The sequence below is a fragment of the Oryctolagus cuniculus genome, chromosome 14 (genome assembly GCF_051225735.1).
Source record: "Oryctolagus cuniculus isolate XC-2025 breed Fujian yellow rabbit chromosome 14, ASM5122573v1, whole genome shotgun sequence".
NCBI classification, from domain to species: domain Eukaryota; kingdom Metazoa; phylum Chordata; class Mammalia; order Lagomorpha; family Leporidae; genus Oryctolagus; species Oryctolagus cuniculus.
In genome coordinates this window covers 63,149,267-63,168,041 of record NC_142880.1, presented here as the reverse complement: position 1 = coordinate 63,168,041, position 18,775 = coordinate 63,149,267, and the positions used below count along the sequence as shown (strand labels likewise).

Genomic DNA, 18,775 nt, shown 5'->3' with positions numbered 1-18,775 from the left:
TATAAGAATATATTTATTTTACGGCCATTTGGGGGTGAACCAATGGAAGGAAGACCTTTCTCTCTGTCTCTCTCTCACTGTCTAACTCTGCTTATCCAAAAAAAAAAGTGATTAACATTAACATAAAACTTAGAAATAAGACAACTGAAAATCAACTTAAGATTAAAAACTGTGATGCTCCAACAGTGTTCATGTATTCAACAAATATTTATTGATAAGTCATGCTCATCTTAGGCATGGGAGATAGAAAAAAAGACAAAAAGCTTAGGAGTAGATAAAACGACTGAGCAGGGAAAAAAAAAAGTTACACAGTTGTATGTGCTGGGAAGACATAAAACAAAGCAACAGAACAGAGACACAGGGACAAGGAGAACAAGGGCACTACTCTGGCAGGAAGTTTGGCCCTTAGAATTAGCCTCCTTCACCTCTCTCTCTGCCACTACACCCTATGTGGTTCTTGGAGATGACATTTCACCAGAGGCGAGAATGAGAAGTTAGCAGTCACAACCGGGGTAAAACGTGGCAAAGGCACCCATGCAGCAGAGCTACCAAGCATAGTAATTGATGAACAGAAAGAGGCCAGCTAGCCTGGTACTTAGTGAGCTAGAGAGAGGCTGGAGGAAGGGGCAAGACTGCTGTATTTTCACAACTTGAACCACCCTCTCCTTATACAACAGCTTGAGCCAATGTTACATCACTAACACATCTGTAGCCTGGACAAAATCACTATCCTTATGGGATAAACCATGACTAAGCATTCTTCACTTATAAGAAAGATGATATTTTAAGATGAAATAATTTAATTGTTTAAGGGACGACAGACAGCAAGTTCCCATCCACAGGTTCACTCTCCTAAATGCTTGCGCCCAGCAAGGGCCAAAGCCGAGAGCCAGGAAGTCAATCAAAGTCTTCCATGTGAGTATCAGGGACACACCCACTCCCAGGGCTCACATTAGCAGGAAGCTAAAGTCAGGAGTGAATTCAGGCATCCAACCCAGGCACTTCAATATGGGAAACACGCATCCCAAACTGGCATCTTAAGCACTAGGCAAAATGCCAGTCCTGAAAGATTATTTAAAAATTTTGTGAGCTATTTTGTTTGAACGTTTTTAGGGTTCAAATTGTTGTACATATGTAAAATCTTCTAGACCATAAATGAGCACCCTGACTGTTCAAGAGCATCATGGAGGAATGGTATCTGACTTGGCCTTCCCAGCAGTGAGGGGCTTGCTGGAGAAGCATTTATATGGCAGAGCAATACAGGGAAAGCCAGCAAGCGGTAAATTAGAGGATGATCATGAGGGCACAAAGTATCATCTAGACTAATTTTCAAAAGAAGTTTTTAAACAGAATTGGCAATATTTGAGGAGACTTAAGCTAACTGCTCTGATTCAATTATTACACATTGTATACATGTAACAAATTATAATACTGTACAATACCATATGTCAAAAAATAAGTTTTTTAAAGAAGTTTTTCTATTTATAGAGCAACGTGGGACTTACTCAAAGGTTGGAAAAGACGAACTGAAAAGCTGTGGATGGCACTCTGAGGAAACGTAAACTTTATTCAGAACATGGCATGTACTGAAACAGTGAGTGCATCATTCAACGTGATTTCCACTGGAGCTGCACACATCACAGAGGATGGACAGAGAACGGTGAGGACAGCCTGTGATGTTGACAGTCTGAAGTCAAGTGAAGGCAAGAGAGATGAGCAACACTCAAACACAATTTGTAAGACAGACTCTGGCTACAGGAAGCACAGATACTCGGAAGCTCGAAAGGAAAAAAAAAAAAAAAAAAACACTAAAAGAGGAAAGCCTAAAGGAAAAGTAGGGGCTGGCACTGTGTTGTAGCAAGTAAAACCACAGGTTTGTGTCCCAGCAGTTCCTCTTCTGATCTAATCTAGCTCCCTGCTGATGGTCTGCGAAAAACAGAGAAGGTGGCCCAAGTGCTTGGGCCCCTGCACCCACATGGAAGACCCAGCGGAAGCTCTTGGCTCCTGACTTTGGTCTGGCCACTGCGGCCATCTGGGGCATGACCGAGCAGATGGAAAGATCTCTGTCTCTCCAGCTCGCTCTCTCTCTAACCTAGTCTTTAAAAATAAATAAATATATATATAAAAAAAAAAAGGAAGAGTGAGTGAGTTCTAAAAGAGAAAAAGATAATGGAGCTGTGTCTTGGGTATACTGAGTTACAGCTCTGGAATATCCTGGTGGGAGTGTTCCACAGGTAGTTGAAAGTATGCAGTAAAGACTGCTTAGGACCGAGCCAAGAGAAACACCGCCAGTCAGCAGTCACTACAAATAATGATGACTGCAAGTAAAGCAGCTCATCCTCTCCACAGGAGACCAAGAAACCTAACATCCCTTTACACAAATACGGAGCCAGCAGGAAACAGTCAAGAGATGGAAGCTGAGAACAGAAAGGTAGCAACACTCAAGTCAAAGCTGCCTCAGTGCCTTGGTTGGAACAGCAGGAAAGTTGGCAGAAGAGACCATCTCCAAGAATGATGCTGTTAATAAGGAGGAAAAGAACTGAAAAAAAGACACTGGGCACAAGCATGGGGGTGGGGGCTGTGCTGTAGTGGGCTGGCCTCCACCTGCAGCACTGGTATGCCATAAGGGCACCAGTTCATGTCCCAGTTATGCTTCTCTTCTGATCCAGCTCTCTGCTAGGGCCTGGGAAAGCAGTATAAGATGGCCCCAAGTGTGTGGACCCCAGCACACACGTGGGAAACCCAAAAAAGCTCCTGTCTCCTGGCTTTTGATAGGCCCAGCTCCAGCCATTGCAGCCATTTGAGGAGTGAGCCAGCAGATGGAAGACCTCTTCTCTCTCTGTCTCTCCCTCTCTCTCTCTCTGTGACTCTACCTCCCAGATAAATAAATAAAATCTTAAAAAAAAAAAAAGACACTCAAACTTTTAGTTTACAAAGTCTTACTTCATTTTTTAAAACTATAAAATTGTTTGGAGAATGATTACTGATAAATCCTCAAAAAACCAATATTCTATATTTGTTGGGGCCTTTGAAAGCAAAGTGAAAAGCTCTGTTTTGCTTGCTGTGGTATCCCCAGAGCCCAGGACAGCACCTGACCCCAAGAGGAAGCTGGACAACCTCTATGGAACAAATGATATGACTCTTTTCTGTGTCAGCCCTACTTGCTCTTTGTGGCCCTTCCTACTGAGCTAAGAGTAAAGGTCTTTGATTTGGGTAACTGTCTCACAACACTCTAAATTCCATGGGCCCATTATTCTCCTATGATTCCTATTGTATGCTTTCTCAGTCAGAGTTAAGGATCTTCTCTGTATTTCTGGTTTCCCCTTCATTCTTCATAGATGAGTCCTTCCCATCTGCACAGTCATGGTTTTCCAGTTCTGAAATCTTTCTTAGGGGCTCAGGCTTAACTACTCCTCACCTTATTCTATCTTCTTTTCCCTATATTTTTTTCTTAAGTTTGTAATCAATTACTGGGCTTTGGGGGTTGGCCCTTTAAATCTCCTACCTTTTCTTTCTCATTGTCTTTTAATCTATTTGCTAGGCTTCCTTGATTGTACCTAACTTCTAAGAGAGATCACTACTCCAAGATCTCTCTCTTGACCACTAACATTTTTCTGTACTATTTCGCCTTAGTTTCTTGGTTTGCATTCATCTGTCTTAGAATACTTAATTATAGAGGTTTTTTTTCCCTTGAAAATTTCTTCCATTTCCTACATATTCTCTCTCTCTCTCTAACTTCTAACTTCTACCTTACAGAAATTTGTGGTAATCTGTGACAACAGTCACAGAAAAATAATACAACCATTTAAAAAAATAAAAACCTTCCTTAGCTTGCAGGCCATACAAAACCAAGTAGTGGGCTAAATCTGGCTGATGGGCCATAGATTTATGACCCCTGGTATAGACTCTGGAGCCAGATTGCTGGGGACTGAGTCCTGGTTTTGCCACTGTAACCTCTAGGCAACTCAATCTCTGTGTCTGGGTCTCCTCATCTGTAAAATTATAATAACGGTATTGAAATCATAGGTAAAATATCATATGAAAAGTGCTTAAAATATTGTCTGAACTAAGTACTATGAAAATGATGATGATGACAACAATAGAGGAGGGAGGCAGGAAGAACAGCTCTATACAAAAGTTTTCACCTATCTCAACTTTGCCTGGAATACGGTATATCTCTCTAACAGACCCCCTGTACCAGTAATATTTTCATCTTCTGTACTGGTTAGGGAAGAGCAGTGATCTGGCTGCAGAGGGGAGGGCAGAGAATTCCCAGATCAATCAGCTCTTTCTCAATCTCTCACAGATTCCCCCCACCACAGCTAGTGTTTCTGCTTTTTCTTAGTTGGCTTAAGTCCATTACCATTTATGTGTCTGGTTTCCAGCTTCCAAACGTGTCCTGACTTCTCTATTCTGCTGTCATCTCCTCTCTGATTCTCTTCCTCTATACAGAATTATGCATTTAAAAATGCCTTTTCTATTATTTCAATGATGTTTCCAGGGGGAACAGGATTGAATGAATGTGTTTAACCTACCATGTTTAGCCATAAGTCTTAAATCCAATTATATTATTCCTGACCTCAAAACACAAAGATACAGATCATCTATGCTTTAAGAAAACTTTTTAATTTAGCTTTTCTAAAAGTCAGAATTTTTTCATTTGATAAATGTTGCTTTAAACATAATGCGACACTTTACAAGAGCAGTATTATTAAAACCTAAGAGCATTCATTAAAATAATTGACAAATTAGTAACTTAAGTTTAGAGTCTGCAAGTAATTTTGCAGTTTTGATGGTTATTTGTGTTTGATTCAATGAAATACTTCTCTGAAAAGTAATCATTGAAAACTATGCACATGAAAAACATTACAGGATGATTTCTCTGTCATGTTTTCTCTTGAATATTTGTAAAAATATATATATAATTCACATACCTACTTATGCATAACTAAAAATCAGATCCATAGCATTTTTTCAAGTCTTTAAGATTTATTTTTTATTTATTTGAAAGGTAGAGTTGGAGAAAGAGAGAGAGAGAGAGAGAGAGAGAGAGAGAGAGAGAGAAGGAGGAAGGGAGAAAGAGAAAGAGAGAGGGAATCTTTCATCTGCTGGTTCACTCCCCAAATGGCAACGGCCAGGGCTGGCCCAGACCAAGCCAGGAATCAGAGGCCAGGAGTTTCATCTGAGTCTCCGATATGGGTTCAAGGTCCCAAGTACCTGGGACATCTTCCACTGCCTTCCCAGGCACGTTAGCAGCAAGCTGGATCAGAAGTAGAGCAGCCAGGACTTTAATGAGCACCCATACAGGGTGCTGGCATCACAGGCAGAGGCTTAACCGGCCACCACTTGGGCCGGCGCTGTGGCACAGTGGGCTACACACTTGCATGCACTGAATGACTACAGTAGCAAGAGACCTGCATTCCTACCTCCCTAATCCATACCTCTGGTAACCAAAAAATCTGTGAAACTCAGATTCCTAAGACTCCCACAGAGTAAAAAAAGTATCCTAAGATTGAACTTCACCTTTCTCCAAAAATTGTATGCAGTCTAAGAGCTAAAATGAAAAAGGGGGAGACCAACAGACAGTAAGAACCTGCTATGCCCCTGACCAACAGACAGTAAGAACCTGCTATGCCCCTGTCCTGTCTGGGTTTTTTAAACACATTACCTAAAAACATTCTCAAAATAACCTAATAAGGTTTCATTTCATAAATATAGAAAAGGAGACGTAGAGCACTCAGAAAACTGAGGATGGACTCTCATAAAGTCTCACATACTATACAATGTACACTCATGTCCTGGGTGTCATTTATAAAATGTGCTTCAGAACTATCCAATTCTATGCAGACTTTTGGCTGTTCATACAGAGCTTTCTAGACTCCCAGCACTAGGCCTATTCAAAAGATAAAAGCCTGTATTTTAATTTTTAACACTGCTCTTTATATTTTTCAGAGACCATTTTTCTCAAAGGAAGACACTAGAAGTATTTTTTCTCAATCACTTGGTATTTTTTAACTGTTTTAAAATAAAAAACAGGTTTTTCCCCCCATAACAAATTGCTTTGTTCTTTCATAGTCAATACTGTGCCACCTTAACTTAAAAACTTATTATCAAGTAAAGGTTGTAAATTACTAGTAAGTGATTATTCTTTGAGGAAAGAAGGGAGGAGATACCTGGAAGAGGTCATTAACATGGGCTACAGGCACAATCTTAGCTATTCTGTGTCATGTTTAACCCTTGAGAGTCCTACAATTACTTCACTGTGAGAAAGGCAATGAACACTCGAAACCACAGAGCAATCAGATTTCAAAAAACTGTCTATATTCTCAAGATGGACAGCAAAAGTAGTATCCCCAAGAAATTTAAAGAACAAGGCTAAAAGTCATTCTTCTTGGCTGAAATAATCTCAAAGGGAAATTTTTAAATTACACATGAGTTCTTCACACACCTTCACATTTGTAGATGATGGTAAATGATAAATAGTAAAAATGTTTTCTAAATCAAAGTTCAACAACTTTTTAACATTGTGCGAAAGGCATATTTATAAAAAAGCAAGGCTGGTAACAAAGATATTTCAATGCATTATTCTTTTTAAATTTCCAATATCTTTAATATCCACAGGTTAACACTCCAATCAGGAGAAGCTTGGTTTGTTGTAACTGTTCTACAAGAGAAAGATGAAATTAATATTAAGAGCTTTCCTTTATAAAATTCTTCCTTCTCACAAATGGTCTCTCAGAACACATACTTACTGAACCTCCCTAGAAGTAAATATTGTTTTCATTTTCAGTGGCTATAATAGCTTCATAATAATGTCCAAAAAAAGCATTTTTTAATAAAAGGCAAATAATGCCTATTAAAGAAAAGTAACCAGAGAAACCAGTAAACGAACAGTATGAGAATCTGGCTTGAACAAAATTACTTGAAGTGCAGAAGAAGGATCAGATCTACATTATGAAAATTTAACAGAAAATAGTGAAAAAAATTCTAAATCTTGCAAAGTATCTTTAATAGGATAATGCACTGTAGATAGAGTCCAGCAGTGAGGAGTGAGGCACTCAAGGGCCATCTTCTCCCCCAAAACAGTCTCATTATTCTGCCTTATTTTTCTTAGTAGTACTTATCATTATATCAAATTGGCTTGATGCTGATTCTAAAAGATTCGATTGAAAAGGAGACTTTTTAAGTGTTTTTTATATAGAACAGCTCTGTTCTGCTTTGTTAAGTAAAATATCAACATTATCACTCTGCAATCCCAATTAATCCTGTTGCTTATCCAAATTATATACTTCCCAGGGGCCCTGACTATGACTGCTCAGTCTGGCCTCTGTCCTACCTAACTCTTCCACATCTGGGGCACTATCCAAAAAAGCATCTGGTCATAAATTGTGTCACAGCTTATTTTCTAATGTTTTTACAAATACTTATGGATTTAAATTTCTTTTGTGTCATTCTCAGTGAGGTGGCTGGCACCCCAAAATAAATATGAAATGCTCTTAATGTAGATTAACAAGCTGAAAGATACAGATAAAGAGATACAGGGAAGAGTACAGAAGGAGGCATACCAGGTAATTCATAAGCATTATTTGATAGTGAAGGTAGAGAGAAGAGGCATTAAAATTTTTTTTAAGATTTTTTATTTATTTATTTGACAGGTAGAGTTACAGACAGAGAGAAAGGTCTTCCTTCCGTTGGTTCACCACCCAAATGGCCGCTATAGCCGGTGCTACACCGATCCGAAGCCAGGAGCCAGGCACTTCCTCGTGGTCTCCCATGCAGGTGCAGGGCCCAAGGACCTGGACCATCCTCCACTGCACTCCCAGGCCACAGCAGGGAGCTGGACTGGAAAAGGAGCAACCAGGACTAGAACCCAGTGCCCATATGGGATGCTGTCACCACAGGTGGAGGATTAGCCAAGTGAGCCACGGTGCTGGGCCCGAGGTATTAAAATTTTAAAAATAAAAATTCTTTGAAAAAGTACACTTTTGGGGTTGGCGCCATGGCCTCACCTGCATGGGAAACCGGGAGGAGCACCTGGCTCCTGGCTTCAGATCAGCGAAGCTCCTGCCGTAGCGGCCATTTGGGGGCTGAACCAACGGAAGGAAGACCTTTCTCTCTGTCTCTCTCTCTCTCTCATTGTCTAACTCTATCTGTCAAAATAAATTTAAAAAAAAAGAAAGAAAAAGTACACATTTAATGTTATATAAAATTATGATTCCATTTAAATAGAGAAATTTTGAAGAAAAGCACAGAATTATAGTTGCATCAATTCACTTAAAAGGCTGTTTTCAAATGAAAAGAACAAACAGCAAATTCTCTCTGCAAGTTAAAAAATTTTTTTAATCTATGGTAAGACATGTAAGAATGAAGAAGAAAGGTACAGGAGTTCATAAATCAACCTTTACCATGGGTTATCTGACAGCAAGTAGAGACAATTAACACTTGTGGAATGCTGAATCCAAGCTACCACTGGTGGCTGCTTCCTGCATTCTGTCTCATTCATACCTGTAATCTTATTCACCAGGGGCTTGTTTTGCGGAGAAGCTAATCTTCTGACATGATTTCTAGTCCTTGCCTCAGCTTTCTCTGATGCATTCCCAGGCATAGCTGGAGTGTGGGAACTGGCAAGCCACTGACCTAGAAAAATGTTTCTGTCATATCTGGTAGACTTGAAGCCTTCTTGGTAAAGTTTTGCAGTGTGTAGTGATTTTCACAGGAGTGTCAGTCCCAGGATCCTGGCAGGGGTTGCAGGTCAAAGGACCAGACAGTGTCTTGGGAAGGCAGAGTTCCATGAACAGGATAGGTCCCTATTTGCCTGAAAAGAACTCAGTCTGCAGAGCGACTGCAATGCAAGTAAATACAATATGTCCTTTTCATAAAATGTCTGGTGTATTCTAGACCCTTGATAGCTATTACAGAACAGCTACATTGCTTTGAGCAAAGTAAGTCTAAAAAATGAATTTGAAAGGTTTTTACAGGAACAGAAGAAGCTATTAGGTATTCATAAGACTACACATGCTGAATTGCTTTAAAAGCCAGAAATTACACTTGAACAAGACACAAAAATAGTTCTTAAAAATCCACCTATTATTAGCTAATCCAAAATCAGCAGGGTACTTATACATCATCAAGAAGAGAGCAAAACTCTCCTTAAAATGTCTTGACCTCTACCAGCCCACCAAGATCTGGGCACACACACATATACACACCCCTCCATCTCACTTTTTCACAAAACTAAGATAGTTTATTAATGCTATTATTTTTTAATGTCTTCTTAGAAATAAATTGGTAGGGTTGGCATTGTGGTGTAGATGGTAAGGCTACCATCTGCAGTGCCCGCATCCCATATGGGCACCGGTTCCAGTTCCAGCTGTTCCACTTCCAATTCAGATCTCTGCTGTGGCCTGGGAAAGCAGTGGAAAATGGCTCAAGTCCTTGGGCCCCTGCACCCACGTGAGAGACCCAGAAGAAGCTCCTGGCTCCTGGCTGATTAGGATCAGCACAGCTCTGGTCACTGTGGTCATCTCAGGAGAGATCCAGCAGATGGAAGACCTCTCTCCCTCCCTCCCTGTCTGCCTCTGCATTTCTGTAACTCACAAGGAAGGGAAGGAGGGAGGGAGGGAGGGAGGAGGGAGGAGGTAGGAGGGAGGAAGGAAGGGAGGGAGGAGGAAGGAAGGAATAAATTGGCCATCTCATTTAATGTTACCTTTTTTTAGAATTCATGCATTCACAATTCATTCAACAAATAGTTACTGCAAGGCTACTATGTACGAAGCACTATGTTTTGCTATAGGAACACATCAGTGAGCAAAAACAGACACTTCTTTCCCTCAAGAAGCCAATATCCTACTCGGCAGAAATAGTCAATTTAAAGAAGTGAACCTACAGTACAGCACTGTACTGTAGGGGATCAGCACTACAGGTGAATAGAAGAGGAACAGAGAGAGCCACTGGAGTGAGAAGAATTTTTTTTTTTTTTTTTTAACAGGCAGAGTGGACAGTGAGAGAGACAGAGAGAAAAGTCTTCCTTCCGTTGGTTCACCCCTCTAATGGCTGCTACAGCCGGCGCACTGCGCCAATCCGAAGCCAAGAGCCAGGTGCTTCTCCTGGTCTCCCATGCGGGCGCAGAGCCCAAGCACTTGGGCCATCCTCCACTGTCTTCCCGGGCCACAGCAAAGAGCTGGCCTGGAAGAGGAGCAACCAGGACAGAATCCAGCGCCCTGACCAGGACTAGAACCCAGTGTGCCGAGATTGCAGTTTTAAACAAGGAATGGTCAGAGAAGGCCTTGCTGTGGAGAGGTAAATGGAGCCAAGAACCTTAAGAGGGGAAAAGCCATATGAATACCTGGGAGATGAGGGCTGCAGGTTCAGTGTGGGCAAAAGCACTAGGTCAGGGTGCATGCTGTCACCTCCCTATTGTCTTCTCCCACTATTCTGCACATCCCTCACTTGACTCCAACCAGGAACTGGCCTCCTTGTTGTTACTAAAATAATTACACTGATGAGAAGGGAGTGTAGAGCCAGTGAGGCAGCGTAGACCCAAAGAAGCTCCACCATGGGGTCCTACTTCTCAAACTGAAAAGTAGGGTATCATTTTACGATGGAAAGGAAGCCCTGGCAACAACCACCCCTGCAACAAAACTGTGTCAGTGATGGAAACAATTTTATCTGTTCTGTTCAGCAAATAGCCATTACTCACATGAGGCTGTTGGGCACTTGGAAAATGTGGCTACAGTGACAGAGGAACTGAAATATTAATTGTATTTTATTTTAATAAACTGAAATAGTCAAATGTGCCTACTAGCTAGTATACTGGCCAGCATAATTCTATAGTAAAGGCAGATCCTAAGAATACAGGGATTCCTCTTTAATAGAGACCCCTGACTGCTAAAGAAATATGTTTCGGCCGGCGCCGCGGCTCACTAGGCTAATCCTCCACCTAGCGGCGCCGGCACACCGGGTTCTAGTCCCGGTTGGGGTGCCGGATTCTGTCCCGGTTGCCCCTCTTCCAGGCCAGCTCTCTGCTGTGGCCAGGGAGTGCAGTGGAGGATGGCCCAGGTGCTTGGGCCCTGTACCCCATGGGAGACCAGGAAAAGCACCTGGCTCCTGGCTCCTGGCTCCTACCACCGGATCGGCGTGGTGCGCCGGCCGCAGCGCGCGGGCCGCGGCAGCCATTGGAGGGTGAACCAACGGCAAAGGAAGACCTTTCTCTCTGTCTTTCTCTCTCACTGTCCACTCTGCCTGTCAAAAAAATAAATAAATAAATAAATAAAAGAAATATGTTTCGTTTCATTTCATTTGCTAAAGTTTAAGTTGGTCTAATAAGAATTCAATAACTATACATGGGAATTTTGATAGCTTTATCATTACAAAGCATGTATTAACCATTATCTGCCATATAGTTCTTTGGCAACTGCATTAAAAATATTGCTCAAAGGCTTTCTTATTTCAGTTTTAGGATTCCTATGTGAATTTTTTTATTGTTGAAAAACAATTTAAAAAAATTTAAAATCTGTTTTATGTCAAGCCATGTTTTTTGCTGGCGATTTTTTTCTGTTCAACCTAATTTGTTTTAAGCTAATATACAATTTTTTTTTTTTTGACAGGCAGAGTTAGAGAGAGAGAGACAGAGATAGAGAGAAATTTCCTTCCGCTGGTTCACCCCAATAATGGCCACTACAGCCAGCGCACTGCACTGATCCGAAGCCAGGAGCCAGGTGCTTCCTCCCAGTCTCCCATGCGGTTGCAGGCGCCCAAGCACTTGGGCCATCCTCCACTGCCTTCCCGAGCCACAGCAGAGAGCTGGACTGGAAGAGGAGCAATCAGGATAGAATCCGGCGCTCCAACCGGGACTAGAACCTGGGGTGCTGGCGCCGCAGGCAGAGAATTAGCCTACTGAGCCGTGGCGCCGGCCAGCTAATACACAATTACACACAAATGTAACAATATGAATAAAATATAACAAATGGGATATGAAATCATAAAGCACACATTTATATGTTATTATATTCTAACAAAATAAGATCAAAGACTATACTGCAATTAGTAGGACTATTTCTTGGAGACTGGTACGCAAATGCCTTTATTTTCCACAAAACCAGAAAGAGATACTCATATTTTAAGATATGCAAAGTTAATCTTCAAAAACCATATTTAACTATATAAAAACAAGCTATTCTAAAAGAAAGGCACATGCATACACACTACACCAAAAACATCACTGCTAAAGCTACACAAGAAAACTGTGTGTTTCAGAATTTCTATGCTGGAATCAACAGCACCCAGAGACGATGAAAGCCAGTTACTAAAAAAATTTATTGCTTGGTTAAAACTCAGTTTACAATTCAAAGGAGTTTTAAAATCTCTGTGCTGTTATGAAGCTTTATGGGGTTTACAGTGGAGATGAAAACAGAAATAAAAAGATCTGACAAACAGAAAATGCCATAGATACTTCCAGCATTATCAGCATGGATTCCCCCCACAACCCCAGCAGTGCTTTCTACCTTCTTCCAACACAACGACTTTAACTCATCTGCCTGAAAAGACAACTGTGTTTCCTAGGGTCCTTTTCTAAATGTAAATGTTTGATGAGCAAAACCGAGCAGAATATTACTTTTATAACTTAGAAAACAAACCAAAATGTAAACTCCATGAGGGCAGGAAGTTTTGATAAGAATTCTCAATGCCTTGAACGGTGCCTGACTTATAGTATGTAACCAGCAAATACTTAACTGAATTAATAACCAGACAAGACCTTTTTACTGAAATAAAAAATCCAAACTCTATTATAACATTTGTGTAGACATTAACATTGGGCATCTAGACTTACACTACCTAACAAACTTTTTTATGTTACCATTAATACATAAAACAAAGGCCTTTTTAAAGCTAACTGCTAATTTACAGAATTAGTCAAGGGTTTTTCAAATCTACTATTTCTATGCACTCTAAAATCCTTTCCAACTCTAAAATTTATTTATTCTAATAATGAACCAAAACTGTAAAAGAAAAACCTAGGCCGGCGCCACGGCTCACTAGGCTAATCCTCCGCCTTGCGACACCGGCACACCGGGTTCTAGTCTTGGTCGGGGCGCCGGATTCTGTCCCGGTTGCCCCTCTTCCAGGCCAGCTCTCTGCTGTGGCCAGGGAGTGCAGTGGAGGATGGCCCAAGTCCTTGGGCCCTGCACCCCATGGGAGACCAGGATAAGTACCTGGCTCCTGCCATCAGATCAGCGCGGTGTGCTGGCTGCAACGCACAGGCTGCGGTGACCATTGGAGGGTGAACCAACGGCAAAGGAAGACCTTTCTCTCTTTCTCTCTCTCTCACTGTCCACTCTGCCTGTCCAAAAAAAAAAAAAAAAAAAAAAAAACCCTGAAACCTATTCAAACTGGAACACCATGGAATGCTAAAAAATTATTTAAATTACCACAGAAATGGATCATTCTGGACTTTTCACATTTTTCTAACATTCTTTAAAGGGTATTTTCTAGGTATCTGCTTAGTTTTTTTTGTCCCCCCCCCCCCCCACAGGCAGAGTGGACAGTGAGAGAGAGAGACAGAGAGAAAGGTCTTCCTTTGCCGTTGGTTCACCCTCCAATGGCCGCCCCGGCCAGGGCACTGCAGCCGGCACACTGCGCTGATCCGAAGGCAGGAGCCAGGTGCTTCTCCTGGTCTCCCATGGGGTGCAGGGCCCAAGCACCTGGGCCATCCTCCACTGCACTCCCGGGCCATAGCAGAGAGCTGGCCTGGAAGAGGGGCAACCGGGACAGAATCCAGCGCCCCGACTGGGACTAGAACCCAGTGTGCCAGCACCGCTAGGTGGAGGATTAGCCTATTGAGCCGCGGTGCCGGCTTAGTTTTGTTTTATATTACTGTCATAACCATCACTTTGAAAATAAAATAAATTGAGATGTTATATAACAAACTGCACTGTGCTTTTTAAATTTTATACCAAAAGAGCAAATTTATTTTAAAAGTAAAATGTAATATGCACTGGAAAATACTGAGATGGAATGTTTGCTGAAATGCTGTTTACTGCAAAAATCCCAATGTTTGATCAACTAACACTGAAGTTTAAATTAGGTCTAAACTCAGGAAATTGGCCTTCATAATATTTAACATGATGTTTGTCTTTATAAGGTAGATGTCTCCTAAGGAAAGAAGATTCAAATGTCCTTGACTTACAGTCAAATTTCGGTCCCAAATCTGGATGCTTCCATTCTGGCAGGCAGCTGCTACGAGGTTTCCATCTCTACTATATGTGCATGTAGTGGGAATCACTTTTTTACCCTGCATTGTCCGTGGTTTAAACACACTTTTCTGTTTCTTTGGATTTTCAACTTCCCATAACCTCACAGTCCTAAAAAGAAACAGAAGATATTCATTTATAATAAAGGATTTTAAAACAGGGAAAAGTCCACAAACACTGCCTTACCTTTTTAGTATGTAAATCTAATAATTATTTTAGATTAAAGCAAAACATGCCTTATAAAACATTTGCCATTAAGTTACCCGCAAAAATAAAGTGAGCCACCTACTTCAATTCTGTGGCTAGCTGAGACCCTCTCAAGCAGTGTTTTCCAACCTCCTCTTAACGAAAGCCCAGATAAATAAAATTATAACATGCAAAATGTGCAGCAAAAATTCAACCTCACAAATAATTATATTAATTGGAAATAATGTAAAGCACTAATTAGAAGGGAAAGGATGCTAAATGTGAAGTCCCAGTCAGGGCGCCGGATTCTGTCCTGGTTGCCCCTCTTCCAGTCCAGCTCTCTGATGTGGTCCAGGAAGGCAGTGGAGGACGGCCCAAGTGCTTGGGCCCTGCGCCCTCCTGGGAGACCAGGAGGAAGCACCTGGCTCCTGGCTTCAGATGGGCACAGCAAACCAGATGTAGCGACCATTTGGGAGGTGAACCAACAGAAAAAGGAAGACCTTCCTCTCTCTCTCTCTCTCACTAACTCTGCCTGTCCCAAAAAAAAAAAAAAAAAAAAAGTGATGAAATGAAAGCAAAACCCAGGAGAGTCTGTCATACATAGGTTAAGTGGGAACATAGATTATTTGCTTTTTTGATTGACCGAAGCAGGTTAATATCAAAAGGATGGAAAAAGAGTACCATGCAAATGGTCAGAAGACTATATTATTATTAGACAAGAAAGAAATCAGAACAAGAATACAAGCAGAGGCAGAAGAAAATATCGTAATAATCAAAATCAAGAGTTAGTTGGTCAAGATACACAATAACCCCAAAGGCTTAAACCTCTAATAACAGACCTACAAAATAAAAGAGCAAATTTAATAAAGGCACACACCCACTTCTTTTGCAGTAATTGACAGACAAGAATTTTCATCCACCCCCCCAAAAAAAATCATAAGAATTACCAACTGACATGCACTAACTAACATTTAGAAAAGATGTCGTGCAACAAGTGGATTTACATTATTTTTCAGGTGCACACTGAACATTCATCAAGATAAATCATTCTCTGGGCCATAAAATCAAAGTCTGAAAACATACAAAGCATGTACATGATCAAAAATTAATAAGTAGTCCCTAAGAAAAATGTGTATAGAAATATATTCCAAAATATTTAGAAATAAGGAAATGTACTTCTAAATTATTCATGAGACAAAGAAAACCACAAGAGATACTACAAAATACTTTGAATCTAATGAAATTATTCTGCTAAAGTAATGCATAGTATAGCATTAACTACATATATTAGAAAGGCCCAAGTGCTTGGGCCCTGCACCCCATGGGAGACCAGGAGAAGCACCTGGCTCCTGCCTTCAGATCAGCGCAGTGTGCCGGATGCAGCGGCCATTGGAGGGTGAACCAACAACAAAGGAAGACCTTTCTCTCTGTCTCTCTCTCTCTCTCACTGTCCACTCTGCCTGTCAATAAATAAATGAAAGAAAGAAAGAAAGAAAGAAAGAAAGAAAGAAAGAAAGAAAGAAAGAAAGAAAGAAAGAAAGAAAGAAAGAAAGAAAGAAAGAAAGAAAGAAAAGAGAAGAAAAGAAAAGAAAAGAAAAGAAAAGAAAAGAAAAGAAAAGAAAAGAAAAGAAAAAAGAAAAGAAAGGGAAAAAAGGCCTCAAATCAATTACTTCTAGATTTAATCTTAAAAAATCAGATATTTAGGGGCTGGCGCTGTGGCACAACAGGTTCACACCATGGCCTGAAGCACCACCATCCCATATGGGCGCTGGTTCGAGACCTGGCTGCTCCTCTTCCGATCCGGCTCTCTGTTATGGCCTGGGGAAGCAGTAGAAGATGGCCCAGGTCCTTGGACCCCTCCACCCACATGGGAGACCCAGAGGAGGCTCCTGGCTTCAGATCGGCACAGCTCCGGCCATTGCGGCCAGCTGGGAAGTGAACCAATGGATGGAAGATCTCTCTCTCTCTGCCTCTCCTCTCTGTGCATCTCTGACTTTCAGATAAATAAATAAATCTTTAAAAAATAATTAGATATTTTTAAAAAGGAAACAAAATCCAAATAAGCAGTAGGAAAAATGACAGAATTAATAAAATAGAAAATTCAAATAAAAAGTGATCAAAAGCTGATTCTTTGGAGAAGGTCAATAAAATTATTGAATCCTCCAGTTGGACTAATAATAGAAACTGGAGGGGCTGGTGCTGTGGCATAGTAGGTTAACTTTCCACCCATGGTGCCGACACCCCATATGGATGCCAATTTAAGTTCCAGCTGCTCCTTTCCGATCCAGCTCTCTGCTGATGGCCTGGGAGAGCAGTAGAAGATGGCCCAAATGCTTGGGACCCTATACCCACGGGAGAGACCCAGAAGAAGCCCCAGGCTCCTGGCATCGATTGGTCCAGCTCTGGCCAATGTGGCCATTTGGGGAGTGAACCAGAGGATGGAAGACCTCTCTCTCTCTCTGTGTCTCTCTGTCTCTCTCCCTCTCTCTGTCTGTAGCTCTGCCTCTCAAATAAATATTCTTTAAAAAAAAAATGAAAGGAAATTGTAGGCAATATCAAATACCAATATCTTGAATGAAGGAGGGATATTACTATAGGGCACAATTAACACTAAAAAGACAAGGGAAAAACCTACAAACAACTGTATACAAATATATTTGGTAATTTAGAAAAAACAGACAAGTTTGCTTAAAAGACAAAAACTACCAAAACTTATTCCATAAGAAAAAGTTAAATATATGATTAAAAACTTTCCCAGTAAGAAGTTTAGATGGCCTTACTATTAAAATTTTAAAATGTTTGGTAGAGGGGCTGGTGCGGTGGCATAGCAGGTTAACATCCTGGCCTGAAGTGCCTGCATCCCATATGGGCGTTGGTTCTAGTTCCAACTGCTCCTCTTCTGATCTAGCTCTCTGCTATGGCCTAGGAAAGCAGTAGAAGATGGCCCAAGTCTTTGGCTCCTTCACCCACGTGGGAGACCCGGAAGAAGCTCCTGGCTCCTGGCTTCAGATTGGCACAGCTTCAGCCGTTGCAGCCCATTGGAGAGTGAACCATCAATGGAAGACCTCTCCCTCTCCCTCTCTCTCTCTCTCTCTCTCTCTGCCTCTCCTCTCTGTATAAATCTGACTTTCAAATAAATAAATAAATCTTTAAAAAAAAAGTTTGGTAAAATTCTATACAAACTAGTCCATATAATTCTTTACAAATTCTTCCAGAAAGAAGAGGAAATATTTCTCAATTCATTCTTTAAGATAAGCATTACTCTCATGACAAAACCAAAAAACAAAACTTAAACCAATATTCCCTCTGAACACAAAAATCCTTAACAAAAGCTTAGCAAATTCAAACTAGCAGAGTAAAAAGAGGATAGTGCACCATGTTTAAGTGAAAACAATGGTTGAAATCATACAAAGTACATAGGAGCGCAAAGGAAGGTTTAAAGAATGGACAATCAACAGACTGAAAAAAGACATATGATCATCTCAAATAATGCAAAACAAACACTTGAAAAAAATCAACTTCCATTCATGGAAAAACCTCTCAGCAACCTAAGAATAGAAGGGAACTTCCTCAACCCAGTAGAGGACATCTACAAAAACTTCAAGTAATATACATAAAGGAAAAAGGCTGAACACTATATTTCTATGCTTGAGAACAGTCTTGATGTCAACTCTAGTCATTTCTATATACTGGAATTGCCAGTCAGAGAAATGAGACAAATAAATGAAAGGATTCATGATTGGAAAGAATAAATAAAACTGTCTTTATTAAAAGACCACATAGTCATGTATATAAACAATCTCAAGAACCTACCAAAAAAATCCTACTTTAATAGATGAGTTTATTAGCAAAGTCACAGGATATAAGCTCAATAACTATAAATTTTAAACTTTTTATTTATTTGTATTTATTATTTGAAAGAGAGGCAAAGAAAGAAAAAGACTGAGAGACACCACCTCTGCTGGTTCACTCCCCAAATGCCAGAATCAGACTCAGCCTGTATCTCCTATGTGGGTGGCAGTGCTTGGGTCTTTACCAATGCCCCCCAGGGTGTACATTAGCAGGAAACTGGAACTGGAAGCAAAGGCAGCACTTGAACCTAAGTAAGCACTCTGATATGGAATGCAGGTATCCCAAGCAGTGTTTTTTTTTTTTTTTTTTAAAGATTTATTTATTTATTTTAAAGTCAGAGTTACACAGAGAGAAAAGGAGAGGCAGAGAGAGACAGAGGTCTTCCATCCGCTGGTTCACTCTCCAACTGGCCGTAAGGGCTAGAGCTGCACCATCTGAAGCCAGGAGCCAGGAGCTTCCTCCAGGTTTTCACATGCGCAAGGACTTGG

The 18,775-nt window shown here is 40.9% G+C and overlaps 1 protein-coding gene across 3 annotated transcripts in view; it reads right to left on the bottom strand.

Annotated features, from left to right (window-relative positions):
- Positions 1-18,775, bottom strand: part of WDR70 (WD repeat domain 70) — a 311,084-nt gene that overhangs the window by 92,130 nt on the left and 200,179 nt on the right. For all 3 annotated transcript variants that reach the window (XM_002713983.6, XM_089312747.1, XM_089312748.1), the window contains one exon: positions 14,186-14,360. In XM_002713983.6, the coding sequence (XP_002714029.2) occupies positions 14,186-14,360 (175 nt within the window). The remainder of the gene's footprint in view (positions 1-14,185; positions 14,361-18,775) is intronic.